General features: G+C 41.6%; 1 protein-coding gene across 3 annotated transcripts in view; it reads right to left on the minus strand.

Moving 5' to 3' along the window:
• Nucleotides 1-1,572: 1,572 nt before the first annotated feature.
• SMAD1 (SMAD family member 1) overlaps nucleotides 1,573-23,791 on the minus strand; it is a 64,045-nt gene continuing 41,826 nt past the window's right edge. For all 3 annotated transcript variants that reach the window (XM_010411990.3, XM_039551104.1, XM_039551105.1), the window contains exons 3-7: nucleotides 13,792-14,049; nucleotides 11,066-11,182; nucleotides 7,054-7,275; nucleotides 4,780-5,036; nucleotides 1,573-2,974 (exon numbers count right to left, since the gene is read on the minus strand). In XM_010411990.3, the coding sequence (XP_010410292.1) occupies nucleotides 2,831-2,974; nucleotides 4,780-5,036; nucleotides 7,054-7,275; nucleotides 11,066-11,182; nucleotides 13,792-14,049 (998 nt within the window). In that variant the 3' untranslated portion in view covers nucleotides 1,573-2,830. The remainder of the gene's footprint in view (nucleotides 2,975-4,779; nucleotides 5,037-7,053; nucleotides 7,276-11,065; nucleotides 11,183-13,791; nucleotides 14,050-23,791) is intronic.

Raw genomic sequence — 23,791 nt, forward strand, 5'->3', positions numbered from 1 at the left:
GCCTCTAAAAGGAAGGGCAAGCTTGGGGAAACGACATCATTAACTGAAGCTTTAATTGGAGAATTAAATATGCAAATGAACCAAACTTATAAAAGTGTGAAGAACTTGTGACCTGTTGTCCATCTTAGGGTCCATCTGGCTCCCCAGGGTGTACCTCTGAAGGCCCTTCAAATAAATACCTACCTTTGTTCCCTTATTCTTGTCTAGTCTCTGTTTTTAGGTGGCCTCTTCAGGCATCAGAGTGAGAGGCAGAAAAGGCCTTGGCTCTGTGTAAGCTCTGCTCAGCAGTAACAAAAATATCCCTGTGTTATCAACACTGTTTCCAGCACAAATCCAAAACAGCCCCGTACCAGTAACTGTAAAAGAAAATTAACCCAGACAAAAACCACTGGAGAGTCACAGGTGCTACTCCAATTCACTCATCTTGTTTAATGAAGTACAGCTGAGATACTCTGTGCCATCATATGATGCTCCACTTTTTCCTTGCACCTGACCATTTTCCTTTCCACACCACAAGCAAACAGGTATCTGGATAACAGATAAAGAAAATACTATGTACCCAGCACTTCAACAGTATTCCAGAATAACAGAAGGAATTTAGAAAAACTGGGATCCTGCAGGTCCCACTTAATTCAGATTACCACTGAAAGTTTCTGAGGCACTGCAGAGCTACTATTTTATAATTTTAATCCCTGTTTAGGAAAAACAGAGAGGCTTTACAGCCCAAAACATACAAGACAGCAACATTCAAAGCAGTTACAACATAAAACTGTCTTTTCTTACTCCAACGCTTTTTCAAAGTTTATCAAAACTTGCACAGGATCATCCAAATATTAAAACATCCAAGCAGAAACACTCCTTAAGACTTGCATGATGGATGGTTACAGCACTAATTAAAAAAGAAGTCACTACCTCACAGCTGCATTCCATAAAAGGAATGAAACTGTTGGGAACAGCTGGGAGTTTATGTAGCAGGGGCTGAAGATATCAAAACCAAAGACAGTGCCTGAGCAGCAAGCATTGTTTTTCTTTTTGGTCATCTTTAAATTTTATTTATTTTAAAGACTTACATTTGTGCTATGACTGCTTCTTTATGAAAAAGATATGTCAAACTGAATCTGAACAAAACCAAAAAACCCGTTCTTGGAATTTAGAAGTACCAGGTTCTTCTCTCTTCTCTATAGGGAACTTGAACATTATGGGGTTTTTTTTCCCTGTGCAGGGGGAGAATTGTTAATTTTAAAAATATATACTGAGCCAAGCAGTGGAATTAACTTTAACAAAGAAAAAAAAAAAAGAGAAAAAGGTGGGATTGATTTCAAACCAAGACACTCATACTCCAAAAAGGGCTATTACTCTTTACAGTGACAGACAGATGCATTCTGTGTCTGGCTGAACATACACGGAGCTCTGCTGCTCAGCGTCCCCTCACTCCTGAGTTTAATTCAGCTACTAACCTGTACTAATCATTATGTCTAAGCTCAGCACATCTTCATTTCTAGTTGTTCCTCCTCCAAGACCACACCTTTATCTGGTTTGTTAAGAGTCTGCTAAGAAGTGGACAAGACAAGGTTTTAATCAAATGTATGCAGTAACAACAGGTTTTATTCAAAATTTCCAGTAAAGAGGACTCACTCGTTTTGGAATAAAAGTACTTAAAAGTACTACAGCTTACATGAATATAAAAGAGCAAAGAGAAGAAAATAAACAAAGCAGTAAAAAAAAAAAAATTAAAAATATATATATTTTTTTGAAGTTTGAAATAGACCCCCACAGGGATACTGAAGTCCTTCAAACAATTAACAGTTACTAGGTTTGGCAAAACAAAATTCTCTCACAAAATTAAAAGCCTACTTTTGTTACATAAACTGTATAAAACTGCTCAATAGTTAAAGAGCACTCTGTACAAATTTGTCTTGAAATACATAGAGCTGCAGCCTTCAAACTGCAGTAATTAATCATTTTGTCCTCTTCATGGGTAAAAGAAGCTGCACAACTGCTTTGGGGGAAAAGGAAGAGGCAAAAATAGTCCGAACTAACAAGATGAAGCCACTATGAAAACAAAATGCACAACAAAATTCAGACCTCAGTTTAAACTAACACACTATGTTTACAATATATTCTACATTTCAGTTGTCATTTTCCCCTCCCACTCCCACCTCCCCCCATTCAAATATTCCTAATTCCTTTATGGTCTAAATCTAATTTATTTCTAAACTTTCAAATACACCATACATACATTTAGCAAAAGAACATACCTAACATTCTTACAGTAGTATGGTCAGGACACAATTTCAGAGATAGCACACAGTTACTGAGATTAAACCTTATGATTTCTTTTACTTTCAAAGAGAACAGCAACCATCAATGTCATGTTTTTAAGAAGTACTGAAGAGAGGCTGCAAAAAGCAGACTTGGCCAACTTCCACTCTTAGCTCCAGAGGACAAGGGGGAAACCAGCGAGTGCTGAATGAGGAAGGAGAACCTTAAGAGTGCTGGCTACAGAAAAATCCTTTGGGAACTGGGTCCAGCACACTGAGTTTGGCTTTGGCTCTGTCGTCCCTCTTGTACTAAGCCCCACAAATCAACTCCACAATAGTACATTACAATGTAAACTAGAATTCTTTATACCGACAGTATGTCAAAGGGGTTTATTTATCTTTGTTTTCTGAATCCAACAGTTGGTCACAGAAGTCAAGTGTTTTCATGGCTCTTTTTCAGCTGTTGCCAGTTGAGGGGGAAAAAAAAATAAAAATGTGTGTCTGACTCATACATCTTTCAAGTACATGCAAGGCTCAACTGTTTCCAAAATGCAGGAGCTTGGGACTTTTTAAGACACTGAAGAAATGGGATTATGAGGAGAGCCCATCTGAGTAAGTACTTTATCCAGCCACTGAAGGGGACCATGGAGATGTATCTCTATCCAGCAAGGAGTGCTCGTTACATCCTGGCGATGATACTCAGCTCCCCAGCCCTGGAAACAGAATCATAAGTGGGGAAAGAAAAAACAAATCACTTTATATTATAGTATTAAATACATGAAAAGTATACTTCTTACCAAAATAGCTTTCAACAGTCATTATCAGCAGGGTGGCATAGTACCCATAGCACCCACCAACTATTATCACATTTCAACAAACAAATCAAAAGCTAAAAAATCATAAATGTGGAAAAAGTATTGTGTCCAAACTCTTGGAATGGAAGTCTTTAAAGGCATAACCTGTGGCAGTGCAAAATTTCCCCATACATCACTGCCAGCTGCCTGAGGTCCCTATAAAGCCTCTGAAGAGGGGGATATTCAAATCTTCTCTGCCAAGACTGAAAACAGAACAAATTGGGGGGAGATGCTGCCAAACAGATAAAAAAATTAAAAGATGAGGTGATAGACTGATGTGGAAATGGGGGTGAGGCATCTGTCTGACAAGAACCAAAGTATTGTTCTCAGGATGGAGATGATAAACTGAGCAGTAAGTCAGAAGCATTCATCCTTGGAGAAAGAGGGAATGGCCATTCCCCATCAGGCTACTTCTCAAGTTAAGGCAGGTTTTGTTTCAGCTCACACCTGATTCTGTTACAGTAATTACCAAAGATACAAAGAGATATTTAAAAGCATTCAAAATTGTTTTGTAAGTGAACCATTTCTGGGGCAGGTCTGAAGAGAAGACCATGACATCTGGAGGTACAGTTTGCTCTGCTCTGTATTAACCCCTAATGAAGGGATTTCCCAGCTCCCAGCACAGGTGGCAGCAGCTCTGAACACTGTGCAGTGCAACTTCCTGTTGCAAGGCATGGATCATTGATAGAATTATGGGATCAATAAAAGAACTGTACAAGCAAGAGCCTGCAAGCAAAAGGCCTGTGTGAGAAAAACTCTCCATGAGAAAATCCCTGTGTGAAAAAACAGGCCTGGGAACAAGAAGGGAGTTTGAGAAGGTACAGCTGTACAGATAAGACCCCGAGAAGGGGAGGTGAACTCTGAATTCTTTTAATCATAACATAACTGTAGAAGCTTGCCAATGTAAGTCCAATTATGTAGAAGTAGAAATGCCCTTTGGTAAGTTTTAAGCCACTTAAGAGTTAACAAGCTGGTATACTATATAAGTGCCTCTGGATTCCTAATAAACGGAGCTTGCTTTTATCAACCATATTGGTTTGGACTGCAATTTCTCCCCCCGCCGGAGTCCACAGACCCCTCAATTCTAACAACTTCCAATACACAGGAGGTCCTGTTTGTTTAGGCAACACTGCCATACAACTCTGTAGGCTGCAGAGATACAGCCTATTCAATTTTAGGAACCCCTGTCTTAACACATCTGAAAGTTCCCCTCTTCCCATCATGAAGAGCACTGCAGCATATCACCATCTTCATTTGATTACTTTCATGTAAGGACCAGCCCTTTTATATCAGTACCTATGTTGACACTCACACAACAGCCACATCACAAATCCTGACCTTGCATGCCCTCCTAGAATAGAAAAGTATGCATATTATTCTAAATAATGACTGCAGTTCCTAATTTGTGAGTTGCTGGTCAAGATTTAGAGGACTTACGTGAAGAAACATCTTCTGCAAGTCACCTCAAGCTTTCTAAGTATGTGGGTCAGATGGGCTTCTGTCCCCAAATACTTCATTTCACTGAGATCTGTTTTAGACCCAATGAGCATTCCATCCTTAAAATTCAGCAGCCATTAATAAGCTGATGAAGAGAGTTACTGGACCATTCAAAATCATGACATTAAGAAAAAAGATTTTACTTTGCTTATAAAATAATCATGTACCTTTACAAAACTCATCCGGAGAGTGCACATCTTCGTGAGCTCATACACTGTCTCAAAGCCATGGTTCACGGACTGAGCCAGAAGCTGAGCAAACTCTTGATTATTGAAAATCTTCAGACTGCAGCCACTGGGGATTTTGCAGACCGTGGTGGGATGGAAGCCGTGGTGGTAGTTGCAGTTCCGACTTTGCACAAAGATGCTGCTGTCGCTCAGACATTCAGCGTACACCTCCCCACCAACGTAGTAGAGATGGACCCCTGTGAGGAGAAGGTTGGCATAAGGAGGGTTGACAAATTCACATCTGTGTCTGTTTTCATGCTCTTTCTCCACAGAGATAGGCTTCTGCTTAAAGAGATAAACCTTAACTGCATATCAGAACATCATCTGTCTTCAGCCTTCATTTTTACTTTTCTCTTTCATCAGCAGGCGATCTGAAAGAAGGCTATGCATGTATGTATGCATGTATGTATGTATGTATGTATGTAAGGGGAATCAGCATGTTACATATTCAGCAACACTAAACCCGCAAGCACAGTAGTTTTGATGCCTTCCCATTGGACAACCTGACCACTTGAACTTTTTCTTGTTATATTTAAGTGAAGCAGTTATTGGGAATCCAAGCAGAGAGAGCAGAAACCTGCTGCATCATTTGTAGATACTAAACCAGCCCCAAGCTTGATGCTCTGGAGAAGTCTTGAATTCTAGTTTGGGTAGCATGAGTTTTGTCAGCTAGCTTTGATTTCAGAAAGCTAGGTGGGGAAAAAAAAAGGCCTTCAAATTCTTCAGCCATATCTGCCAAATGAGAGTACACACAAATTTTACAGTGCTTTCCCCTGCTCCCTCACCTGTCTTCCACAGCAGCAAAGCCCCAGAAGAGTAGCATATAGAGAACCTTTGTGTCAGTAGGAGTCAATTCCAAAGGTTTTGAGAAAGCCCGAAAATTTACGTTCTGTGTTTAAAAATGGTTTATTTGCTACTTAAACCTTTCACCTCCCACAATGTCACAAATCCCAGAGGTGAACACACAGAATTAAAAAACTCGACTGCAGTCCAGTAAGAAAGCCTTGACTGTGCTCTGTCATGTAAGATTTTGCCACTGACTGTGTGGGTACATACATACTCCCACCTGATCTGCAAAAACATTTATGGCTATGTCTTCAGGTTTGGGATTTACTCCTCCTTTCTCAAAGACTAACAGTTCTACATCACCATCACTTGTACGCATTTACTATTCAACTGCATCCTTGTCTCTCCCACGCTCTGCTTTGGTATACACACAGTTAAGTGCTTCAGCAGAATTCTGCCTGCAGCTGGGTTACTCTTAACAGGAAAAATGAATGAGGTGTTAAATAAATATCCTGATACTTGGGAAGATGGATGGGGAGGAAAAGAAGGAAGAAGTATTAGCACTTGAGTGGCACAACACAGGTGTGGTGCACTGCTGAGAGCTGCACAAGTTCTTATGAAGAGAAAAGCTCTCCAGACTGGGGACTCAAACTCGAGGACCTGACAGTTCTCTTCAGCTTCAATTCTTTCCTCCTCTCATGAACTGGCACGTAAAACATCCACCCCACTGCTTGGGCATGCTGAACCCTCAACTGTCTCAGAAAATTTACAGTTTACAAATAATGTAAATACCTAAAATATTTGCCTTGCAGGAATGGCCCCATAGCAGGGGGCAATGTCAGTTTTGCCTGCCATTTGCATTACAGGTGAGTTCAGAAAAGAGGACTGTATTAGTCAGGCATAAAGATGAAGATTTTCTCTTTTGCAAGACTGTCACAGACATGGAAGGGAAGCAAAAAATTCCCACGGAAAGAATCACCAGCCTGTGAAACATGCATTTGGAATAAACTGATTTAGCAGGTTATCTCCCAAAATACATCTTAGAATAGCTAATTTATGTTAGAACTAAGGCTACCTAAAAAATTTGGTGCCAAGAACCACAGTGAGGATTTCCATATACAGCAATAATCAAGATAAATCAAAACCATTTCATTACACAAACTGCCTTAACCTCTCATTCTAGTTTACATTTCGATAGCCTTCAGGCAATTAAAAATTGATTAAGGGTAAAAGCTTCCTGTAATTACACACCAGGTAGGAACAATACTTTGTTTATAAGACTAGGCCAGAAAATTATATGTTTACCAACACAGGCACTTCTCCCACATCCTAGGGAAGAGCAGCTTACTCTTGAGGGAAGTGGCCCAGGTTGTATGTCTCAGGAAATGCCACCCACCTCCAAAATGGATGGCCAGATCCCAAACCCACCTTTGCCGATGTGCCGCCTCGTGTTCTCAATGGTGGAGTTGCGGTTGACGTTGGAGAGCAGCCCCAGGCAGAACCTGTTCTTGTTGTTTGAGGGGTCAGTGAAGCCATCCACCAGAATGCTGGTGGAGGACGCGTGGAACGCCTCCCCAACACGGTTGTTCAGCTCATAGTAGACGATGGAGCACCAGTGCTTTGGCTCTTCGTAAGCAACTGCCTGGACATCTGGAAAGTAACAACGGAAACCTTACAGCCTAACAGTGCTGGAACACAGGCTCGACGTGTAAAGAGTCATAACCCTGCAGATTTAGGCTACATGGAGTAGAATAATTTCTACCCAAGACTCAGAAGAGACAAAGGCTGGCACTAGGTATGAGCAGAAAAGTGCAGGAAGCTCCTGGGCACATCCCAAGCAGTGCCCCAATATCCTTGCCCTGTTTTCTTACATGCCACAGTGCAGGCCCAGACAGCAGAGAAATGGTGCAACTGCACAACTCAGCTTTCTTTCCTATTCAGTAGATGGGATTTCTACTTCATTTTACTAACAAACTACAAGTCACCTGTTTGCTTACTGCAAAGCTGTATAGCAACAGGAAGAAACAGCATCACACAACTGCATCAAAAACCATTCCTCACTCTACAAAGAAGTACAGCAAGGAAGCTTAAATATACAGTCAGCCGATCAATCTTTCAGCATCCAGAGCATGACCAAATCCTTCTCCTGGGTTTTTTGGGAGAATGGTAGGAGACTTCAAAAAACCTAAGAGAGACTGATATTTGTCTGCAGAACATGCATGAAGCACATCCACAATATGAAGAGATACTGCTTGGGATTGGAGGATGAATAGGGCATTCACACACAGGATCCCAACAGTTACACTGGGCTGGAGAGCAGAGGAACTGGAGGAAGAGAGTATTTAATGAGGACCTTTTATTCATCAACTGCTACCAAATGCAAGATCTCCAACTCTTCACCACCAAAAGAACAACTTGCTCAGCAATAGCAAGGATTTCTCAGAACGTAGTTATCCAGATGCTCATAACAAGAAGTTCCTCCTTGGCAGCTCCTAACTGAAGCTGGGAATTGTACAGAAAGCTGACAGGCAATTCCTGGTTCACTTCTAATCATTCAAGCACTAGAAACACGTGGAAGTCTTGAAGTCACACTTGTGACTGTGCATGGGAAACAATTTCTCCAGATGATACCAAAGGCCTTAGCCAAGAAGTTTCCCAGTGGGTATCCAACAACTCCAGGCTTCTTCGTATACCTATCTCCACCCAGAGCACATTCTTTAAGGTGCCAAATACAGCTAAAAATTGCTAAACTGCCTCCAAATAAAAGGAGGCTACCAGGGGTTGTGGTTGCTTTATGTGGTTTCTTTCAAATGAAGGACACTATTTCACTACTAAGACTAGGAAAGTGGGACTTGCTGCTAAAACACCAAATTCACAGATACCAAAGCCAAGTGCTACAATGAAAATCAGACTGGTATTATGGGAAAACTTGTTTTTCTGGCCATAAGTTTCCTTCTCCCAGCTCCAAGTTTTTACTGGTATCAGCCAACTAAGATTTGTGCTCATATTTTCCTCTGTTCACAGATTACACTGCTATGAGTTTTTGTTACAAAAAGCAAAAATCCCCCTCGAGCCAGCAGTACACAGTAGATGCAAAAGGTGGCAAATAATCAAGAGCAGGATAACACATCCTACATCACTATGCAAAACTTCTGAGCATAGTGCTTATTGCTAATTACTTGCTTAAAAACACTGGTAAAAAGCTCATCTTTCCTGATACTCTGGCAATTTCTATCCCTTCACATCACTGTTTAAAAAAAAAAAAAAAGAAAAAGACGAAGACGAAGAAAAACCAGTCTTTAATTATTAGTAAGAGGTTACTACATTTTTAATTCCCATAAAGATGCCAGCAATTATCAAAGCTGCAGCTTTGCCCCAGTTCTCAAAGTCAGGAAGAAATCTTGCCAGCTGGCCATTCTTACAGAATTAATCATATCTCTCTCACACAGATTTCATACTGACTTCCTTGCATTTGCTTTAAGTCATGCAGAGCAGGTGCGTTTAGTCTCTCTATTCCCAGCATGGGCCAACAATGGAAATTACCCAACTTCATTGACAGGATGCAGCTTGTTAAATCAAATCTCTTAAGGCTAACAAATCACCATGAAGAACATGCTTCTAAAAAGTTTGCAACAAAAATGGTGCAGTAAGTTCACAGTAAGAACTCTTCTTCTACAACCTGTGGCAGATTTTTTTTTAAAGTACTGCAATCACAGCATACATATGTGAATAATAAACATGTGAAGGCACCCAAAAGTCTTTCTTTTTAATGAAGGGACAGAGATGAAAATCCATTGTACTAAACTACTAGAATGGAAAAATATCAATAGACACAATTTTTATTTTGAAATGGCTGAATGATAAAGAGAGCAAGAAGAAAAATGTAAAGCCTTTTCTCTTTATCAACTCTCATGTGTTAGAGGAATTCTACAGTATTCACGTGTTTTGGGAGAGGGACACACATGCAGAGGTCTGCAGTTAGGCATAAAGTTTGATAAATGTATTTTGGGGCAGTAAATTTCTGGCCCAAAATTCCTGCAAACTATTCACACACGCAAAGTGTAGTCTGCGTGATTAGCAAAAAATGGGGAGTGCTACAGATGGGGTTTATCACATTCAAAACTCATTCCAAGCAGAGTAAAACAGGCTAACACAAAAGCCATCCAAATTGTTCTAAAAGGGCAGATATACTTCCTGAAACCAGACATTGAGCTTAGCAGCAAAGCAAGTACCAAAAAAACCCCCAAAAACCCAAAAAAACCCACCAACACCAAAAAATCCAAAACACAACAGTTAAATTGTTCATGTGCTTGTGATCTTGATAATTGTTCTGGCACAGCATCCAGCTTGCTGCTCTTTCTTGGCATGGGCCACAACTGTGTAAGCTGAAGTGTTCTCTGAAGGGGCCATTTCTCACAATGTGATGACGAATGCACCGAATCCTTTGCTCAGCAGTGGCGGCTGCTGCTGTGGCTTTAGCAAGCAATGTGTAAAAACATGTCTGTGTCACAGTACATAAAGCAACAGGTCTTTATTTAAATACAGATTTTTAAAGTCTGTAGCAATGCCACGCCTCAGGAAGGTAACTCTGTATTCTGAACCAAGTGTTATCACTGCCTGATTCAAAGATGAAACAAAAATGGGACAAGAGGGTGGAACTACACAAAATACAAGAAACCATAAATGCCCTTATAACCAGAAGGGGAACTTTATTAAAAGCAGAACATACTCTTTAAAGACTAAAGTTTAAAACTCAGGACAAAAACATAACAAAAAAGCACAATTTTATAAGATGTACTGTCTCAGAGGAAAAAAAGCAGATATTCCAGCTGCCCATGTAAAATGTCTCTGGGCATTTACATAACTGACAGTTTAGCATTCCTCCTCTGGTCAAGTCTTTGCTTGGAAAGCTATATTTGACCACATCTACTGTAACCCACAATTCAGCAGGTATTCTATAGCATTAACTGCATTGCTCCAATAAATCAATGTAATCATAAGAGAGAAAGAGATTCCTTTGCTTGCACACATGTAATTTCAGTATCACATGCAGAAATGTGCAGCCTCATAGAAGTTCTTTCTGTTCAGAGATTAGTGGAAGTTCCCAATAGAAAACATAAAATTACTTTGGTCTTTGAGTTCGTTGGGAGTAAGAAAGTAATAAACCCCATATATTTTACGTTTTTAAAGAGTCATGGGATAGATTCCTGTCTTAAATAAATATTTACATTTATAAATAATCTCCAGCTTTACTATTTCATCCCTCACAACAACAGAAGAAAAATTAAATGGCCGTTTTTTTCCCTTTTCTGCAGACAACAATTTTCATGAATAATATCCATCCAAAATTAAAACTCAGTTATTACTAGTAATAGTAATAGAACTGGAGGTTCTTTACTCTTAAGAAGTGAAGCAGAAAACATGAAGGAAGTGTTCTTACCTCCCCTGTGTACGTCAGGGGGAATTGCAGGTGCCATCATGTTGGTATCCATGGGCTGGGAGGTATCGTGTGTCATCGGATCTTCCGGAGGCAGGTAAGCAGGTGGGGGAGTATCAGCTAAATATAGAAAAGGCAGAGATACACAACTCCTTTCCTCTCTTTAAAGCACATCTACATATCCACATAAACAGTTTGAGCCTGGAAATGCTTCCAGCCTGACTCAGCTATAAACTTCCACCCACCAGAAATCTGAAAAAGCAATCATGGACCTCAAATAAGGAAAGCAAAGAATTACTGTGCATATTAAGCACAACTGCAATAAAAACAAGTCACTTCACCCCCACATAAAGCCACAAAAGAGAGCTCAGCTGTGTTTCCAGCCCACAGTTCTGCAGGCTGAAAGTGCCATACAAACATCAGGGCACAAAAGAGATCTCACGGCCCAGCCAGGAGTAGATATTGAGTATGTTAAGAGTGAACAGAAATTGGAGCAGAAAACTTTCAGTTCGAGCTTTTCCGTTTCCAACACAATCCTACCAGCAAAGTATTTAAACATCCCAGTTATATCCAGGGCCTTATCACTGTCAGTATGAAGTATTAGCTCTGTTTCTGTAGACTGGGAACAGTAGAGTATTCAGGAACCCTAATTCTACAGAAGTGGCCATCTGGGTTTGGAATTTCTCTGTCAGTGTCTCTGTCCTGTCCCATTCAGGGCTGCATCACCAGCACAGAACAAACCCGTGCACAGTGACCACACTCATTAACATACAGCTTTCAGCCCTGTTTGACGTGTCCCAGCCAGCACTGCCCTTCAGCTGCCTATTCCACTTCTGGGAAAGCTTCCCAAAAGATTTCTTAGAAGCTGCTGGAAGTTGCCAATGTCACCATTTCCCAATACACCAGAGGACACTCTCCTCCAGATCAATTGCACAGAGGTACATCCAAGAGCGAGAGAAACCCTTGCCTGATCCCTGCAAGCTTTCGCTGCAAAAACTGGGATTAGATTACCACTGTGCTGTCTCTGCTGCTGCTCATCCCACATTTATTTCCATTACTGAGAGTATGGATTGCAAACTGCCACAGCAAATAATCACAGGGGATTCCAAAACTCTGAAAACCAAATTAGCATCAACAAAAGGCAGGAGAATGCTTTGTAAGTTTTGGGGGTTTTTGTGGAGTGGTGGTTTTGTTTAGATTTTAATGTATTTTTAAAGAAAACGTGTTCATGACATTTATTAACTACTGATTGTTTAGCTGGTATTTTGTTGAGAGCTTTACATCTAATGCTGGCACGTGCCTGTCTAATTCCCTTACTTGAACACCCTCAGTTGGATGAGAAAGCAGCAGAGAAAGACAGAGATGGCAACAGGGTTGCATTAAAAGCTTAACAAACTGCACTGGATTTTGAGTCTCCTGTTTTACTATGCCCTAAGTGTTTGTGCAAACACGATGTTGGTCATGCACAAGATTCCAAGGCCACAGGCAACAAATTAACCAGTATCCAGAAAGTTTTCAAGGATAACTGCTTTGCCCCTTTATTTTTGTATTTTTCAAAAGTCAGCCTTTCCCCATTAGTGCAAGATGGACAACAGTCCAGGGCTAAGCATCAAGGACATCAGTATCCTGACCTGCCCTCTAATTCAATTTCTTCACTGCAGCTGCTGACATTAAGGGCGTGTGGACAGAACAGACCTTCAAAGATCAAGTGAACTTCCGCAAGCCAGCATTCAGGAAGACCTTCCTGGGTCTTTATCTCTGTTGGAAGAGCCCCCAACCACAGCAATCACGTTAAAAAAAAGGAAAAAAAAAACCCAGCTGGTTTCACAGGAACTCCTCACATTTTTTAGAGAAGCCAATACAAACTCTCCTTCCTTCCAGCAAATTCAGTAGTCTTCACTCACAAGAGAAAAATTTGAAACAATTATCAAGAGCAAAAATCTATGGATATTAATTTCATGTGATAGGAAACAGATTTTTCACAAATCTGCTGCTTTGTTTACACACACTCTCCCTCAGCCCCTGAAGAAAACAGGCAAAAAACATCAGTAAGCATTTGTACTGTGTCCTTCTCCCAGCATATAGATCAAGAAATCCACTACAGACTGCTTCTGCAGTATTTTTTATCCAGCCACATGTAAATAAGGCAGCTTCACAGAATTTTCTACAGACACCAGTCAACAAAGGAAGGCTCTTACTTCTCTGACTTTAGGTAGTAAAACTGCCTGAAGAGTTGTTTTTAGGACCCGTGTTTCAGTTGAAGTATATTTGCTGCTTGAAATTACACCACTATGCGAAGAAATTGTTTATCAAGTAGCAGTACCATGGTCACCTTGAGAAATATCCTTTTTCTGCAGAGCTAAAGCCTTGTGATGAACCTATGATGATCTCTTTCTTAAGCAAGGATGATCTCTAGCACCACACTTTTACTGCATTGAACACTATGCTTTGTGGGCTAAACTGCTGAACTGGTCCCCAGAGTATTTTGGATCCCTCCCCACACCCCACAGGAGTTCTACTGTAATGTTTTAACTGTGTTTGAAACAGGCACAATATTAAAGCCTTCAATATTACCAGACAAAGAGATTCTATACTCTGTATTACCTTACATCTCTCAACTTGCTATTGAACACAAGTGTTGGCCGATCATTTGGCGTTAATAAGCAAAAAACCCATGACAGCAGTGATGTCCAACCACCTTCTCCCTTCTGAAGGGAAGCTGACTGTACCTGGCATCTGGAAAGGACTTCCTGGGTCCGAGCTGGCTGGAGAATGCGGATAGGTGCTACTGCTGCTTCCAGGTGAGTTTGGATAGCTGCTGCTGGGCGAGTGGGGGAACGGGTGACTGTTGGGCTGCTGGAAAGAGTCCGGGAAAGTCGCGTTGTGTGGCATGTGGGGCTCGTTTTGTCCCAGGTTGCGGAACTGCGCCAAAAGGCTGTGCTGGGGGTTGTACTCGCTGTGCCTTGGAACCAGCACTGGAGGAAGGACTGGAAAGGGAGAAAGAGAGAAAAGCCACAGCGTTAGAGACTCAGTTCTGAAGGTATACAGGGGAAAAAACCCCACATTCTTCCTCCCCCCTGGCATATCCGCATCTGCCTCAAAAACAAGGTAGTCAAGCCTAGGAGCACATGTCCAAGCAAGAACTCTTTCCCTTACATCCGGTTACTGCACAGCTTGAATCCGCAGCTCCCCGGTTTGCCAGATGGGAGCTTGTTTCCACAGAGGGCCAGTGAAGAAGAGCCAAGAACAAACCACAGTTCTGCTTTTCAGTCTTACTCGCACAAAGAGATGCTGGGAAGAGCTTGACAATGCTGACATGCAGTTCCTCCTGCTGCACTTGTCATCCTACTAATCACCTAATGGCCTGTAACCCAAACCCTTGTTAGTAAGAACAGATTTTTTTTTTTTCCTGAAGACAATACTAATAAGCCTTGAACTCAGTCTGGCCCCAACAGCTGTAATTTTATTTTTAACCTGGACTATGTTCTTACAAGTTACTATTAAAACACTTACTAACTCTTCAAGTCAGTTTACAAAATGTGCAATTTAAACAAAATTATGTAGTTCAAAAAAACCAACTGAGCAGCAATTGAGCTGCAACTATGTGCTACTGTGGGATCAGAGAAACATCAGAAACTATGAGTCTCACCACACTTCTGAAGCCTTCTCAGCAGAGAAACAAAGGTCTCTTCCAAACTGGGAATATGAACATGATACCAGATACACTAAGATAAAAGAATCAAGTCTTTTTCCAGTTCCTCAGCTTCTATCTTTGCCTCACAGCAAAGTCCAAGCTCACTGAAGGATTAAAAGCTCTTCTATTCACAGAAATTTTTGGGTGATGGATAGAGGAGGAGAGGCAAGGTCTGGGAGAGGAAGGTCCATGCACAAAGTAGTGGAAGAGAAATAAAAAGGCTAGTCCTCTTCATGTCTTCCCCCTTTGGAACCTCCATTTCTCAACTCCATGGCTGAGCAGGACTGGAAGAAACCCCCCCACACAGTCTGCCTTCAAGATAGGATGCCAAAAACCCAGCAAAAACCAGGAAAAACAAGCCAAGGCTACCACCCCCTCCCCTTGAGACTCCTGCTCTGGCCTCAACACCTGGGCACACAAAAGAGGAACAGGAGCATGTGTGCACAACAAGCCTATACAGACGTAACTATCATTCAGATTAAGAAAGGTGTTTTGGAGACAGCTGCTTTATTAAAAGGCTGAATTACAAACTAATTGCAAAAAAAAAAAGAACAACAAAACAAAAGAAAATAAAACCCAGCATTTTCTTGACATGACAAACAGGTTCTTCCAGGACACTGGGGCATCTTTACTCTTTCAGCACTTTGCTATTACAGAAGCAGCACTCAGGTACTTACTCTGGTGCCCTGAAGTCCAAGAGTACCAGGATACCACTCAACACATAGACCAGGTCTGAGGTCTAGGTTCATGTTTAAAGGGGATATAAATGAATGCCACACTAAAAACTCACTCTCTATTCCTAAAGTCACAGATTAACTAAAAAGAAGTAGGTTTCCCTTTTTTTTTTTTTTTTTTTTTTTGCATATGCCTAAAAGAGAAATTAAGCCCCCATTTTTGCCTGCTAGTGGCATTAATGCATGAGCAGTCTGATCCCAGAAATCTTCATTGAACATACACTGAAAAAACCCTAAACCCTCACTCCTGAAACTAAGGCTGCCCAGGTCAGAAGCAGGTTTTAAGGATTTAATCTGATCTCTCAATTTCTTAGAGCAACTTCACTGAGATTCCAACAGATCTCAAATATTTGAGGTAGATGTCACCCCTGAGTAAAAAGTTGCTCAGCATTCAGGTGGACATCACAAATCCCCTCATCCTCAACATGTCAGAGCCAAGTTCTCTGAATATCAGGGTCTCTCAGAATTAAGCTTGTTCTGTTAAACCAAGAAGTCCTTTTGCAGCTAGGTCAAGTACTATTTAATTGTCATAGTCAACATTTGCTGGGCTAATAAATTAGCAGTGAAAAAATTAACAATGAGATCATGTGTGAAAATGTATTTTCCCCTTCCTGTCTTTATGATTCTTTCTTACTTTTCCAAGCATTAAAAACACAGCTCTCGTATCTCTTCCTTTCCTACAGATGAAGGTCAAACCATTAACTTTCCTGGAGTTAATTTGTGCAAAAAGTACATCACCTACCTTTCCCATCCCCTACCTCACATTAAACAATGACACACATGACATCAGAGGAAGCCACATGATTTACAGCATTTTAAAATAGCAGGAGAACAGGATATTTTCTGTATGTTTTCTGTAATTAAATTAATGCAGTGCCAGATTTTCCCAAGGTATATATACATGTTTTCTCCTGTTGGGCACAACCACTGGCAAAGTTTAGAAGCACTTGAGATAAAAACAAGTCTCCTTTTCCCATGTGTCCTTCATGCAAACCCACGCTTTTTGTCCAACTCCATCAACCTCAAGTGATTAAATGCCAACTTCTTTTCAAAATATACACGGAAAAGGGGGAAAAACAATACAGCTGGTATTGATACAACACAAATAGTCTCAAAAGTATCATTGCAGAATTTACTTTGAGTGCTGCCCCTAATTCACATCCTCTCTGCACACACACAACCTTCAATGAGGAGGAAAAGCCCTGAAAGGCCACATCAGGTGGGACAGAGGCTGCAGTGCTCCAGTTAGTCTAACTCCAAGTCACTCACTGCCATAACCTGATCTCTCTGCAGCTCCCAGCTTTTTTGCAGGGAAGCTGCTCCTAGTGGAGCCACAGAGGAGTTCATTTGAGTGCTGTTCACTCAGGAATAAAGACGTGAGCAGGGACCGGGCCCTTTGGAGCATGGAAGGCTGCCAGGAGTTCAAACCATAAAGGGGGATGCACACCCTCCTTGCTCCCCTCACCCCTGCGTAAGGCGCTGAGCTTCTGGTCAGGTTGCAGACCTCAGCCACATGGAATAACAAATTACTGAGGCTCAGTCCAGCAGGGGAGGAGGCTGATCTCTGCTGCAGCTGCCAGCTCCAGGAAGAGGTATAATTGAAGGGGAGAGCATGAGGGAGTTATTCGGTGCAAAGCCAGCACACCTGTTGCTATGAAATAATGAAGCAGTGCACATCTTTGCTGGGCAGATCTCTGCAGGATGTGGCTCTAACCATTTGCAAACACAATTCCTCCCTTCCTCTTCAGCGGAAGGGAACACAGATACAATAAAAAATCATTTTTTAAAAAAAAATTATCATCAGTATCATCAGCATATATTTAAAGGAAACATACTATTGAATACACTGTCATCTTAAAAACCTACTGCAACAGATTTGCAAACTCAGCCTCATTAAAGTTAATGGAGTAGAACCACAAGTCATCCAACAGCTTGATTTCTGTAATTCTTCAAACACCGGATTAAAATGTTTTTATGTGCTATACTTGTGGCTAAATTTTACTCCCAAGTTTTTCTGTCAATGTGAACCTGGAGTTGAGAGTTAATACCTGACTACTACCAGTAAGGTTACTAGTAAGAAAGAGGGAGATAAACCCCCAGGAAGCAGGCTGGGTATGTTTGTGGAACTGTAGCTGAGGCCCCGTGTCTGTCAAGACAGCCTGGGAATTGGGGAGCTTGTTTTTACAATGCAAATAAGACCAAGTATGCCTGCACCAAACAAGAGGAGCTGTATTAAAGAAATTAGAGCTACAGGGCAATTTCACCCACAGGGCTATTTCATCTAGGAGCCAAGAATGCCAAAAATACAGAAGATAGACCAAAGGCAACCTGGCTGTTCAGATAAATGTTCTGACTAACCACACCAAGGAAGAAATGCTTTTATGAAAATGTAATAGTGCCCTTTGAAGAAACTTACTGATCTCTACTCTTTTTATCTCCAGCATGTCACCCTGTTCTTCAGAAAACTAACAGCTGTGCTATCCTAAATAAAGATCTTCTTGCATTTCTTTTTTGTTCTATTTTCACATTCCAGAGATAATGATTTCAGCAAACACAGAAACTCTCCAATTTATGAACATAACTACGTTTTTTTTAAGTTTCTCCATGAAAAACCCCAAACTAATCCAATCCAAAGGACCTGCTGTACTTTCAAAGAAGCATATTTTCTATCCAGATGGGTTTTGATTATCTTACACAAGCCCAGATGACAGCTAGCTTCCCTCAAGGGCTCATTTTTTCCACACTCTTTGCATGTTATGTCAAAATTTGGGTAGGTATCTCTCTTTCCACGTATGGAAATTGAAAGACCATGTAATGAAATACAAGGGGCCACATATAAAAAGACAGACTTTGATCCACTTTCCTTGCCAAAGTAGATTCTACTTCTTCTGTAAAAAATTTATTTATAGAATAAATGGAAAAAGAAAAATATAAGCAATTGGTGCTGCACTTTTTGCTCTTCAAAACCATGACTTGGCTAACATATGTATTGTAAAAGGGTTTGTACCACAACAGGGCCCTCAGTGCTAATGAAGATCTGACAACACTACCATCAGACAAAGCACTTTCATTTCCAAGCATTATATAGCTGCATTTTCATATGAATTGATGCAAAGCCATGTATGTTTTGCCAGAAAAACAGAACTGCAGGTTGGGAAGAAGGGAAATCCTAAAACAAAAGTTCACGCTATCTGGAAATAGGAAAATCCTGCAAGACTAAGCTATAACAAAAAGGAAGAGTTAGGAGAAGGGGGGAAAAAACTCCAAAACCAACAAAAGACAGCAGCTGTGTTAAACTAACAAATTTGAACCCTTCTGAAGACTCCCAGCTTCATTTCCTGCCTTTGAGGTCACAGCAGCTGAAGCTGGCTGTGGCATCCTGATGAGCACTCCAGTCCCACGGTGGGAACAGAGCAGGTACCAACACATGCTCAGCTGAACGTGCTGTTTGGTCTGCTCTCTGCAGCACTAGAGTCACTGAAGCATTCAGACTGCAAGGCCTTGCCAAGATCTTGCTTGTAAACACTAAAACACTGTGTAGAGAGAAAACTGTTTATGTCATTAGGTTTTCTCATGTTGCCTGAGATATTCTTGGTTAAAAATATAAAATTAATAAGCATTGTGTCAAAAGCAATCTCTGAGGATTGAACTACTTAAAGCTCTTCCAGTAACCCTTGGCTGTGGTATCACAGCTTTGCTTTGCTGGTTTCTCAAAAGGAGAAATTCCAGTCTTTGAGACTTCCACTCCAAACCTCTATTCTAGTAATTGTAGCTATTCAGCAACCTGTTTTGGGTGACAGAAAGACAAGCTTTCTATTCCAGGACAAAGCTGAGAGCTGTCTTGTTTTCTCAACTCTTAATTTTATTTGCAGTTTTGGGAGACCCCACAGCTTGGCTTGTCATTTTGCATAGTCACAAATGAAGATGTATTAAAAAAACCCAAAACAAACGGCAGAACAGTTGTTACTTTACTGACTTTGCTTTTACATCAGACATCTGGTCTAAATGCATTTGACAAGTAATATTAGGACATTTCCTGCATTACAATATTCAGCTAACATTAGATTTTATTTGTGGATGCTCTGATAAGCTGACATTCTGATTAAACTGACATTTGTCAAGGTCAATTTCAGAATTTAGTACTAATTGTATGCACATTAGAGAGGGAGTCCTTGTAAGCAGATTTGGTGGAGGAGCAGTCCTGATGCAGGAGGAAGTCACAGTGATAGTGTGTATTAACTCAGACATTTACACAGACCAGAGTTCAAATTAACTGTACAAAAGCCACAGTCACCATCCTACTGAGTAGGCTAAAACTTGGAAGTCTGGTCTTTCAAATCAGAAGAAACATCTGTATCTGGTTAATTTTAAAGAAAGTAAACACACACCAAATAGGACAGAAACATATCTTTCTTAGCAACTTTTATCCCTTTATTGCACTTTCTTTTTCTGACATGTAGTAAGGCTAGACAAGGAAAGCCCTGCTATAAGACCATTCCCTCCTTCCACCTCCTTGTTTCAATTCCTCTCACCCAGGTCAGCTCTGGTGGGGAATTTCAGAACTGAATTCTGCAAAGCCAAAATGAGGGAAGTTTTATTCTGCTTGCCAAGCAAACTGATGGTTGCTTTTGCTATTTTGGGGAACTATCCTATAGTTGTGCCCACCTGTTGTAGCAACGCTATTTTTAAAGTCACACCCAAGCGCACACATGGCTGTACAGCAAAACCTCTCAGGGACGACACTCTGCTCCCTCACCCCCAGCCTGCAGAGGTGAAGAAATCCTGCTATGGAAATCATGCAGGAACAAGGATTTTTCTAACTTGGTTCTACATATTAACTCTGAAGGGATGCAGCAATTTTGCCCTCCCTTACACCCCAGGAGCAGCTTCCCTTTTGCCTTTTCCTCTCTCCCTCTTCTCCTCTCCCCTTCCTCCAGATGCCTAGCACTGCTGGCATTATCCTCCACCAGGCCTGGTTCTGTGGGAGCCTGCAGTAGGTGTGTTGCCTTACAGAGCCTCACTGAGAGCAAAAAGCAGAGGAGATCAAAGACAAATACGAAAATAATCAGGTTAAAGTCATAGGCAGAGAGTCCACACCAAGAGCAAAACCAGCATGACACACCTACTGCTCTCCTCAGAGCCTGGGGACCTGGCCTGCTCTTGTGGCAAAAAGCAGCTGTAAAGCAGGTAAAATGTTTCTGGCCAGCAACAAGCTTGCTGAAGCAGACACACACTTTGAATTCATGGTTATAATTGAAAGGAACATCACCATTTTTAGGCAGAATTGAAAATTCAACTGTTAGGACAGGATACTTGTCTGCATCACCAAAAAGTGACCACTGCTTGCCCCCAGTTTGGCTGGAACATTGGCACCGTCAGCTTCATAAAGCCCCTCAATGTAGAGCAGCCAGCTCCCTGAAGAAGAGAACCTTAACAGAAGACAACCATTCAGCCTTTTTTATCTACTCTTTATTGCTACTTGCAAAAAAACGAGGGATAGCCATTTACAGAAACACTGTACCTTCAACCACCTCCACAAGTTAAACATGAAAAAGAAGGTTAATTTCTCTTTTGCCTCCTTTGTAACATAGTATAAAGTCAGAACCTAGCAGGATGATGGGCAAAGACACTTAGTAGAGGCAAACACAATTCTGCATCAGAATGGAGGAGAGCTAGTGTTCACCAGCACTTTAAGAAAATTAAATATTCAGTTTCTTCATCTTCCTTCCTTCCCCTTTAGCTAAGGCGAAAGAACTGAACCTCCTCCCCTAAAGCCACATTAGAGGTGTGACTTATTATTATTATTTTTAATAGCTGTGTCAATTTAAGCACCTCTTCATCCTCCCTGTTCCATATTCCATTTCTTTTGTTTTGTTGTTAGAGCAAACAGGATACAGGCCTTTTTTTTCCCCTAAATTCTGGATGATATCTTTCATCTGGTCTCATTGACATAACTGAGGACAAGCAAGCAGCAGAGGCTGTATCTCCACAGAAACCTAAGGAATAAAAGATGGGAAGGAAGTGTCTCAGGAGGGACTTTACATATTCTCCAGCAAAACTTGAGAGGTCATTTGTGGCATTTTTAGAGGGCTGAGAAACATTGTGTTGGGTTTTTCCTCATAGCCTCTGTGTATGCTGTACAACTAATTATTTCTCAAGTCTTGATCATACTTAAGGATAATCTCGACAGATATCTCTAAACCAAAAAATAAAACTGAGGAGAAAAAGCAGATTCAGCCAAGCAAGCACACCAGTTCAGCTAAGCATGCCAATTTTTAAGAGCCATCAAATTCAGACCTTGCCCTCCTTAATTAAAAGCTTTGCTTTGCCTTGCCAAGGGAGAAATCCGACAGCCATTAACTGCCCTGCTCCAGAAATAATTCTGCACACAACAGACGTAGGGAACAGCAGCAGTGAGCTACTGTAACCCATCTCGAGGAGATATTTCCTCCTGGCACTCAAGTGCAAGGTTGCATTCCGACTCCCAGCAACAAGTCTCTACTTTCTCCCCTCACGTCCCTCCACCTCCACACTCCTTCCCAGACGTCCTCCGCAGGGCTGTGTTGGTACAGATGTTCCCGCAGCCAGGATGAAAGCCCCTGTGCTGCCCTGATCAGCCTGAAAGATAACACAGCAGAGGAGAGGAAAAGTAACCGGTTCAGCACAAGGCCATGGGAACAGCTGTGCTGGCACAACACAGCGAGCAGGAGCAGCCCATGCACCCCACCATGGAGCGGGGCTCCATCGCTCCATCAGCTCGCTGGTTCCAGGCTGGACAAGTGTCACTGTGACAGGAAGGCCACCCTTCCTCACCTCCACCCTGTGCCCCCACACTGCTGTGCTTCCATCTGGTTCCACGTGAATGAGCTGAGGGCACTGAGCTTGCCAAGTTAACTGTGCCAAAAAGTAGTTTTCTGTGAGTTTAGTTTTCTTGATTGACATGCCACAGGATCAGACAGGCCCCCGTGCCTGTGCAGAGCCTCCCAGTCAGGTTAGGCACGAGCATGGTCCTATCATGTCACACCCGCGTGCCTGCCAGATGCCACATTCCCTTCCATGTGCAGGGACACTGGGAGATTCCCTGTTTGAGACTGCTGATAGTTTTCTGCCTCCTCTCACTGTTTACAACCTGCTCCTATCTAGCCTGACTAACACAAAAATCTTACTTGGATTCAGGTGTAGCTTTGTAGCTGGCAGACACACCACAGAGCGCCAGTTCTCATGCCTTCCAAGCTTATCTTCACAAGCTAAACAGTGAAGATGGACTAAGGTATCAAGGTAGAAAATCCATTCATGCCTCTGGCACTGTGGAAACTGAGATGCATCCACAGCATTGATTTCCCAACAAAGAGCATTACCTGACTTTACATATTTGAGGATTTACCACTAATCCGTTCCTCAAACCTTACACAACACTGAAACAAATCACACAACAATCAGCAGAAGAATGAAAGGACAGATGCCATCCCATGCACGGATCATAGCCTTCAGCTCTCCAGTAACTGGTTCTGCACAAAACAGTTAAACAGAGACCACACTGTCAAGCAGAGCCAGAAATTCATGATGTACCTTGCATACAAACACGTCTCATACACAATCTGAGTTTCCAATTTTGCTTTGTCAAGAGAAAGCACATTTCTAAGCCTTCTGGGAAGCACAAACCTTGATATCTGCTCGAGTCCATAGACTGTTGGAAATGGTGACTCATGCATGAATTCCCACTACCCATTAATCTCAAAGTGTAAGCACTTATGCAGCAATAATGGTGTTTTAATGTCCTGGCAAAAATGGGAAAAAATGGTTAGCAGAATTTGGGAGTGACTGTCAAGGAAATGAAGATAAAGGCCATGCTTGGAGGACAGCAAGAACAAGGAAGGGACAGGAAAAAAGAAGTCAGAAGTTACAGAGTACAGCTCTCCAAACCAAATGGGAGTTCAGCTACCACCTGTTTCCAAAAGTTGTTTTCCCACTCAGCTCTGTGCAATATCCCTCAAAACAATCTGTGGCTGACTAAACACAAACCCCTCCTACATTACAAACCCAGCCTAAAATGTACATTTTAGTTAGGCATCTTTTGAAATTTATTCTATCTTGCATAACTCACAGAAGTGAACACAGAATATGGACAGAGTCCCAGGCAGTGCCAGGGGAGGTTTAGGTTGGACATTAGGAAGAATTCCTTCACAGAAAGGGTGATTAGGCATTGGAATGGGCTGCTAAGGGAGGTGGTGGAGTCACCATCCCTGAAGGTGTTTAAGGAAAGACTGGATGTGGCATTCAGTGCCACGGTCTGGTTGACAT

The sequence above is a fragment of the Corvus cornix genome, chromosome 4, assembly GCF_000738735.6.
Source record: "Corvus cornix cornix isolate S_Up_H32 chromosome 4, ASM73873v5, whole genome shotgun sequence".
NCBI classification, from domain to species: Eukaryota; Metazoa; Chordata; class Aves; order Passeriformes; family Corvidae; genus Corvus; species Corvus cornix.